This window comes from Aptenodytes forsteri, unplaced genomic scaffold (assembly GCF_000699145.1).
Source record: "Aptenodytes forsteri isolate BGI_AS27 unplaced genomic scaffold, ASM69914v1 Scaffold411, whole genome shotgun sequence".
Classification (NCBI taxonomy): Eukaryota; Metazoa; Chordata; class Aves; order Sphenisciformes; family Spheniscidae; genus Aptenodytes; species Aptenodytes forsteri.
In genome coordinates, this window is record NW_008794119.1 from 766,258 (window position 1) to 775,667 (window position 9,410).

Consider the following 9,410-nt stretch of genomic DNA (forward strand, 5'->3'; position numbering starts at 1 on the left):
ACATCCAGTAAAGTTTGGGGGGGGGGGGGGGGGGGAGAGGGAGGAAGTGCAGTTTGAGCTGGTTATCATTCATTTTTCTAAATGCGGTGCCTATTTTCCTTTCAGCTGCAGAAAAGATGCTCACATTATCCTCTGTCATGAAGTTTTTACTTTTATTCCTGATACATTGCTCTTTTTTAATCTAATTTTAAAATATAGAGAATTCTACTCTACTGAGACAAGCTGGTTTTGATTGGTAGGAAAATGTAGCAAGACTGAAGAGAAGGGTAGGAAAGGTAGAAATATCTAGTTTTCTCCAGGCCCTACCTATATACTTAATATTGTCTTCAAAATACTTAAAACACATAATTCCACATTCTGTTTATTTTTCAGACTGGTACTTCGCTAAACATTTTAAATTATTTGTTAAAATTGATATCTCAGTGAGACTTTGTGGGAGTAAAGGGATGGGAAGGTGGCCTAAAATTACTGAATACCAGTAAATACCACCTGTGCTGGAAGGAGGGAGAAATTTTTTTTCTGCCACTGCGGAATTTTGTGCTGGATTTTGAGAGAGAGCAAAATACCTGCCAGATTACAAAAAAAGGCAGAATTAAAAAATCCTTATTCTTCAAAGTTCCATCTTCATGTTTCAAACTTGGCTTTGGTGTCACAGACCCATAAATATCAAGACCCATTTTAGATTTGCACTTTTCAGGTGCCTCATGTTGTAGACTATATTACATTTTTTTCAAATAACACATTGTGGTTATAAAGCTTTCACTAATAGTTTTTATTGCCTTTGCAGAGACAGAACAAGTATGATCAATTTTTAAGCTGACTGTATTTACCTTGATACGCCTCTAGGCAAAACCAATTTAAAAACGTCACCACACGTTGGCATATCAGTTATATAAATAGCATTTGTTTCAGCTACTACAAGTGTTTTGTTGCATATTTAAGGAAGGGTAAATTTGTGTGAAAATTTTTTGGGAAAAAAAAATTCTTCCTGCTAAGGGAACATGACATTTGCAATCTGGCAGTGCTAATTTAAGCATAATAAACATAAGAATATAACAGCGTAAGACCTTCCATAAGAATGGAAGAGAAAAAGAGTGAGCTGACTGCTTAGGTCTTTCCTCATAAAAAAAGCATAATCCTAATCATAGTTTATATAAATTTGTGGCTGAAAAGTGGCCTAGGTCTTCCCCTAATACCTTGGCCTCTTATTGCTGGAGCAAGGATCATTGCCTCTCTCAGCCTGTCCTGCAAGTGTCCAAATCTAACCAGTTTGAGATGTTTCTGCTCCCCCTGAAGATGAAGGCAAAACTCTGCCCCACTTCAGCAGATTAGGACAGGGCCCTTTGCTCAAAACACGTAAGCCATGCTAGTGTCAAATTAGGAAATCACCACCATCATCTTTTGGTATAGCCAAAACCTGAGTATGCAGCCGGCGGATGCAGCAAAGCCGAGAAAAGAGGGTGACATGCTGCGAAGGGGGTCCTGCTGCCCCCAGCCCGTGTTCCCAGCTGGGTGCTCTTGCTCCCTTCTTTGAGCTGGCATTAGCACTTGGCCTGCCCCACTGTGAAGCACAGCAGGGAGTTAAATGGGCAGGGAACTACACACATTTTTGAGAGGATTAGTTTTCACCTGGATCGTATCCAAGATCTGGCTCCTGGTAAGGCACTACAATTGCTACTGCCAGTGCAGAAGAAAGCAAGCAGCTTGGGGGCTGGATGGGAGAGGGGCAGACCGCGGCAGCTCGATGCAAACTGTCTTAGGTTACTGCACAACCTTACTGTTGGAAACTTTGCATCTTTTCTTGAAGCCTTTTCTTGAATGGGTACAGTTGGCCCATCACAGTCAGTGATAAATTTTACATGAATAAAAAACGAATGACAGTTCAGGCAGATCAGATGGGGCAAGCACCAGTCCAGGCAGAGCCTAATCTATAAGTACAGGATCTAGGATGTGAAGCAACGTGGGCATGGGGGCTAGAGGGTGAACATTGTCTCTTAGGAAGAGCCCTGAGACTTGCAATGTTTAAGTGTCTCATAAGAGATACAGGAGATATTTAATTGTTAGTGCCATAAGTTTAGTTTTTCATTAACACTCAACTTGGAAGTTCATCAGGTCATGGAGTTAGCTGGAGTGAATTGGCACGTCTCCACTGATGTCTGGAAGCAGCCTCAGGATCGTGAGCAGAACATCTGGCCTACAGGCTTTAAAGATTGTTTTGAACAGCTTTGCCACACAGTAAGCCCCTATAATACACACCTCTTTCCATGTCGTTCTTAATTTGCTCTTCCAAATCTTCTGGAGACACACAAAACTCCTGCTCTTCCCCTTCGGGTGCTTTGGGTTTACACTTTCCACAGCAGCAGTTGAAGCAGCAGCAGAGGCAGCAGCAGAGGTAGCAGCCCGTCAGCAGGCCACAGACTGCAAACAGGCCCTGGGTTAAACACAGCAGGAGGAAAACCCCGTAAGCAATGACCTTCCTGAAACTTGTGGCAGTCTCTTACAGCTGAAGGCAGATTGTCAAAGGAACTCGGGTTCCCAAGTGCTTGGCACTCAGAGGAGTCCAGCCACTGGCCAAGTGCCTAAACAAGGGCCAGATCTTCCAGAGTCCTCCTCATCCACCAGCTTCTACTTGCCACTCAGGACCATGTCCACAAAGAAGATACCAACCAACAGGCCCCTGCATGCTCAACTTTTGAAAGTCTGTCTTCAGCTGATGGCCCTCAGAAAAAACTTCCAGGCGGTATGCAAAACCCCACCCACCTTAAAATGACTCATTTCCATCTTAAAAATGACTCATTTGCCCAAGATCGTTTTCACAAACACTTATTTACTGGCAGGTTCTTGTCAATAATAAAGCCAAAAGAAAAAGAAGCAAAGACCCAGATGCATCCCACATAACTTTAGGCACTGAACTAAGGCATCCAAATTAGGACTGTAATGCCCGTGGGCTCCCCGATGGTAAGTTGAAAGCCCTTCCAGAGTGTGATTCAGCCCCAGGGGGATTTGAATTGCCCATTGGGGGTGTCTGTCTCTCTCCCCATTAGCCTGTGCAGGAGCATACAGGTGACAACTCCTAAATTAGACTCCTCGGGCTGTGGTTTCTTGATCTGGGGACTCGGGCAGCAAGAAGTTCCCACCTGCATCGCCCTCTGCTCACTCCTGTCCCTGTGGCACAAAGCGTGGAGGCTTCAGCAGAGCCAGCACAACTGCCGAGACCAGAGATCTCAGCCAGATTCAACAGCCAGAAGATTTTAATTTACAGAGCTTTTCTTCCTCCAGACCAGCTCACTGCCTGGGTTCACAGCACAGCTCCACAGCTGCTTGCGTTGGGGGCTGCGTGCCATGTCGCGGCAGTGGGACGGGGGCCTGCAGAAGGGGAGCCCTTAGGCTGGCATTGCCGCCCCATGCTCCATGGGTGTATGACAGCAGCCTGGCTCCTGACCCGGGGTGGATCCAGGCCTGCACTGAGATGTTTGTGGTAGAGGAGAAACCTCCACATGTCATCGTGGACATAGTGGTGTAAGAGTAAAGGAAAGCCAGTGACAATCCTGAAAGGGGAATCAAGGCTGATATGTGGAACGTGTCTGTAGAGACAGCACAGCTTTGTGGCCACCAGCTACACGTAAGTTAACTGGAAGGTACACCCAGGCTTTAGCATTGTAGTTATACAGTCTGCCCTTTACTATTTGTTATATTCATAAGAAAACATGCCACTGAGGAAAAAAGCAAGCACAAATGTCAGGATATTGTCAAACTTTGACAATGAAGCTATGTAAATAACACTCAGTTATGTATGCGTGTCTCAGACGATGTTAGTGGGGGCCGACTGGAGCATCTTTGAAGGTAATAAGACTATTTATGTGCCTAATATTAATACAGGCATGCATCAAGAGTGAACAAGGTGGTTTTAAATGAAAAGAAGGACTCTGACTTTTTCTTTTAAAATGTTTTCTGTCCAACGGACACCCAAAACTGTTCTAAATGCTGTAACCCCTAAAATAAGTTATCTGACTGTTTATCATTTATGTCATAACGAAGAATAAATCACCACAATGGATAGAATGAAAAAAGACAAAATAAAAGTGTATAGAGGGAAAAAATACTTGAATCTATTCGTGATACCTTAAATGTTTCAAGATTTCTTGTGCTTATATTATCATAGTTAGTAAATCAAGAATCAGTTTATTGATGTGATCAATAAACTGTCTTCATGGTAGAGGGAGAATTGCTTTTTGCTAAAACAGTTAAATGAACAGTGCCTATGCCTGCCAGTGGAGAAGCAGTTAAAGTTCCCATTACCCATGTCAGTATGTTCCCAGTTCAATATGCCTGCTAAGAAGTCTGGCACTCCAAAAAAAAGTAATTTTCACTTTGCGTTTCTCCTTTCATTTGAGTTTCGTTACTTCTAATGATACACCTCCTCACAATCGTCGGATTTTCTGAGTATGAGTGTGATAGGAAAGAGGATTTACCAGGAATGTTTGTAGTTGAAGAGAAGATAACGAGTGAAAGCTGTGGTCCCTACTGTCTTCTACCTGAATGCAGGAAATTAAGGGTCCAGAGGTCATCTGCAGATGATGCCTCAGATTCAGATAGTATTATGATGGCCAATATAAAAATCTAAAACTGACCCAGCATTTGTGCATGAGTTAAAAAGAGATGAGGAATAGTGAGCTCAGCTTGCAAAGAACACTTGGTGGCCCATTTATGCTTTGGAGGTGGCAAGATTTTGGGTTGGGGGAGGGATAGAGAGACCACCTGTGACAATCCTCAAATGAGTCTATATGCATATTTTGGATTTTTTGCACCGGATTCTTAAAAACCAGGAAGCAGTGATTACTTTTGCTGGGATATTCATCATATCTCACCTCACTTCTGGGATACAGCTTCCTTGAAACAATCCACACGTTCCTCCTTTAGCTGCTAGGGACTTACTAGCTTCTCTCTGTACTCTCCAGTGCTCTCATGAGTCAAAATCACAGCAGTTATTTCTGTTCCTGATTTTCTAACCACAAAGGATTTTATACTTCATAAAACCTCCATTAAAGATCGGTAAGCAGAAGAGGAAATGAAAGCTAAAAAAGCAGCAAACAGTGAAGAAAACCTTGTTTAGCAAGACTGTTAAAGGAGTCAATACTGCTGCTCTCTCAGCTCTAGGGCAATGCTTCCTGGCATCTGAACCATGACAAAGAGGCCGAAGGAGAGGGTGGAGAGCAAAGACAAGAGGGAATGATCCAGCAGGAGAAGACAGTGACTGTGGTGGGGAGTCCATCCTGCAGCAGGAGCCAGCTACAGCAGCTGCCAGCAGGCAGCCTCCAGCCTGTTTCTGAGGGTGCGACCGTGCCTTTGAGCGTTCATTAGTTTCACTCACTGTTCTGCATTTGAGCAGCTTCCATCTCATCTTGATTCAGCAGACAAATTATGCTTCTCAGACCCAGAAATTGCCCAAGTGACTTCCCAGTTTGAAAGGGGACTGCGGGGCAGTGAAGCACTGCCCTGATCCGTGCTGAATACAGGAATCCATGTTCTACGGTTCTCAGATCAAAGCTGTCATAGTGTGATTGCCTCACACAGTACAGGTCATGTTCCTAATGTATTCCACGGGAGTCCTTGCTTTCCTGTGCTTCTATTGCTGGAAATAGGTGGGGACAGCATGGATTTTGCACATTTGCAATTCTGTTGGTTTGTTACATTTCTGTAACATTCCAATAATTGCTGAAACACTTGAATCTGACGTATGCAAACATCAGAGGACACCAGTGACATAAGAGAACACATGAACACAGCTCCTTCATGACTAGAACAGCCCATGATGTGTTTTGCCTTGAGCAATATGCCAGTTTTTGATGTACCATTCTCTTCCTTTCCTACTCTCTTCCTCCACTCCACCCTTCTCACCTTTTCTTCCACTTCCTTTCTCTCACCCCCTCGCCAGGGCACATATATGACACCACAATCACAGACTGTAATGTATTATTATTGCTTACTTACGCTCTGTGCTATATATAGCAAAGAACACAGCTAAATTTGTACTGTAATAGCTTATTAACTGGTTGTCACATAAGCGGGACTTCTTGGTTTTGAACAATGAGTCATTTTTATTTAGTCATTGCTGAAAAGAAAGTCAAAATTAACCTGGAGCACTAGATTCAAATTTAATTAATGTCTGAAAGTGTTACAAAACATGCACTCTATTTAACTATTTACCAAGTTAAAAAGAAAACATTCTTTATTAGCACTATTCTGAGCTGATGTTACATTCTGCCACTGTCGATTTTCCAGATAATGTTTTTTAATTAAGCTTTCTGTAGTGGTTTAGATTCAGATCTTACTATTTGTTAAGCCTGGAGAGAGACCATGTTTTTCAGGGGGTTCCTTGTGTGTGTAATTGTCTGTGTGCGTTGTAACACTTGATTTCCAACAGAAAATAACAGCTTACCTTTGCCCACCAGCTTGAGAGCATGAAGTAGGTGTTAACATTTTCCTCACCAAACTGTTCTGCCACATAGAGCCCTAATGAACCATACTTGTCATATATGTTTCGCTTGGACAGATCAGTCAGTGTTGCATGGGCATTGTTAATCTCTTTAAATTTTTCTGCAGCCTCTGGGTTGTCTGGATTCTTGTCAGGATGATATTTCAAAGCCAGTTTTCTTAAACATGGAAAAAAAAAGAAACCAGAAGGAAAAGAAATCATCTGTATGTGTGCATGTATACAGACACTTACAAAACATTACAAAATATTTTAGTAGAGATATAATCATTCTGAACAGTGTGTCCAGCCTTCTTTTTTCCAGCTCTGATGTACTCAGTGGAAGAAAAGTGACACAAAGTGACTGAACGTGAGAGTTTTGGTAAAAGAGGTGTTCCTGTTACACTGAGCGTGAACTTTGTGTATTGATACCTAGTCAGCTACCATGTTAAAGAGACAGTGATATATGCTGAAAGCACAGATTGAAGCATGATAATAAATCACACGCATTTGCTGCATTATGATTGCCAACTGATTTGCATAATTTAGCAGGTTTCAACAAAGATAAAGATTTTTTAAAGGTTGTTTGAAAACATGATGATCACACTGTTTACCCCATCAACATTACCTTCTTTATAGCAAAGGAAATAATTCTGTATTCGATTGCCTATCAATAGTAGCTATATTAAAATTTTGTAAACAGCGTCTGTGTTTGCAGAAGCCCAGACAGTGATGATGGAAAACACACTTAGGAGTTGCAATAGAAAGGAAGCATCTTTCCGAAGCACAAGGTGGAAAAGCGTAGTGAGTTAGCCCCAGTTTCAAGTGTCTGTCTTTGGGCCTAATTCTCCACTGTCACACTTCTGAGACAGTCCTTAAAGCAGTGGAAGCTGATTGTCAGCTGTTTAGGGCTGGTTATGCTGGTGGGAAGCCCTTGCTGGGACAGGGCTCAGTACTGTCTTTTTCCCAACTACGCAGTGCTACGGCATCTGAGGACAGGTACAGCTTGAAAGGAACAGTGTGGGACTATTGGCTCACGGACAGTGCTGGGGAAGCACAGCTTGGAGAAGAAGGGTTTGGAGCACTGGCAGTGTGAGTTCACACATTCTTGCAAAACAAGCATAGACAGCAGTGTATGTTTTAAAAAATCTGCACTCCCTTTGAAGAACTGGCAATAAGATTTTTCCAGGACATTTATTTAATGACTAGTGCTGACCTCTAGTGGCATCAAAAGTGATTTAGTAGTGTTTTAAATTCCGTGATCCTCACCTCAGTCAAGCTATGTTGCATTTTGTAAATATTCTCTCCAAGTGTTTCAGGAGCTAACCGTGACTGTTACACCAAAAAATATTATTTGTGGTGTGAAGGCAGTGTGTCCATACTTCTAACAAATTTATCCTGAGAGTAGGGTCTTGTTTGACTTTCCAGTTAAGTCCCTGTACAGGTTATTCCCCCAATAAAATATAACTGCTTTGCTCCTGATGACAGTTCCTGCCTTGGAGACATTCTGACAGTATCAAGACTGATATGAGCCTGGGAACAGCCTCTGCCAACAATCTCTTCAGTTCTGTATGCTGAACCCAATTCATCTTCTCATAGATAATAAATAAATCCTTAAACATGTCTCTGATGGCATGAAGGGGTTCACGTTCAGTCATATTTAATATACTGTGCCTGTGGTACCCTAAACATAAATTTTCAGTCATATTTAACATGTGGTACCTTCAACATAATAAAAGACGAAATAGGAGAACTGGAAAAACAAGCTAAGTCTTGCATGACTAATGACATTATGTGCCATCCAAGTTTTTAAGTAGCTTATGCAATCTATCCCTTTTCTTAGCTGGAAACAAACCCCATCAATTAGAATTAAAAAAAAAGGGAGAGGTATTACTTTCAAAACCCATGCGTGGTTGCAGGCATTGGACAGTCAATCTCCAGCCTTTCTTTCTTTTCCCACAAACCCAAAGACATCTTCTGCCCTCTCCATATTCCAAACAGTCTCATAAAAAATAAGAATTTGAACAAAATGCAGTTTCCAAAAGGTGAAAAACATTAGTTGCACACTCACTTTACTTAGTATTGTTTTAGAATACTAACAGAATTACTTTTAATATAGTACAGTTAACAAAAGATGAGATATGTTCTTATTTTGATTTTGGGAAAACTGTCCTCACAAAAATACTACATTAACAAAACAACTCCCTGCACATGAAGATGACATATACTAATTGTAGATGATTTAGTAATGTGAAAGATCTATATACTGGTAGTGCAATTCATATGAGTGAGAAAAAGGACTCCGTTAGGTCCAACCCAAGAAACAATAAAAGTAAGGACAAGAACTATGTGACATAAAAAAAGCATCAGCTCTACAGAAGCTTCCCTGTGGGTGCCTGAAAAAGTGATGTTCTTAGTTATGTGATAATTGTGGTTCATTATGAGTAAAGAAAAAGGAAGAAGACAAAAAACGGAAAGTGAAATGAACAAGGAGTTTGTTGGCTACTTCCCACACCAAATGCATGGATTTATATCCATTCAGATTTTGCTCATGATGAATGGCCTTCTCCTTCACCACCTTGGGACCACTGGCAAAAGCTGCCCTTCACAGCAGCAAGCAATGTGACGTGTTTGGGAGAGCAAAGTGACAACAAGCAGAGAAATAGCCATGCCACAAGATGGATGGGGCACTCATGGAAATGAAGTCAGAGAAATAGGCTCAGCACCTCTGTCAGTGGGAAGCTTAGCATAAGAGGTGAGATCAGGCTAGATTGTCCTGGAGGGGTGGGTCTGATCAGGGTACATCTGCATGGAGGGAGCAACATTTTGAAGGCAGGAAAATATGTTGCAAAGGAAGAGAGATGGCTGGGATATGGACTATTGAAGAGGGTCAGACACAGTCTCATCATTCCCTTCGATAGCTCAGCTGGTAGAGCGG

The 9,410-nt window shown here is 42.0% G+C and overlaps 1 protein-coding gene across 1 annotated transcript in view; it reads right to left on the bottom strand.

Moving 5' to 3' along the window:
• DNAJC5B (DnaJ heat shock protein family (Hsp40) member C5 beta) overlaps positions 1-6,655 on the bottom strand; it is a gene marked incomplete at its 5' end in the record, with an annotated part of 10,162 nt that extends 3,507 nt beyond the window's left edge. The window contains 2 exons of the mRNA XM_019471369.1: positions 2,257-2,431; positions 6,440-6,655. Of these exons, the coding sequence (XP_019326914.1) occupies positions 2,257-2,431; positions 6,440-6,655 (391 nt within the window). The remainder of the gene's footprint in view (positions 1-2,256; positions 2,432-6,439) is intronic.
• Positions 6,656-9,410: the final 2,755 nt, after the last annotated feature.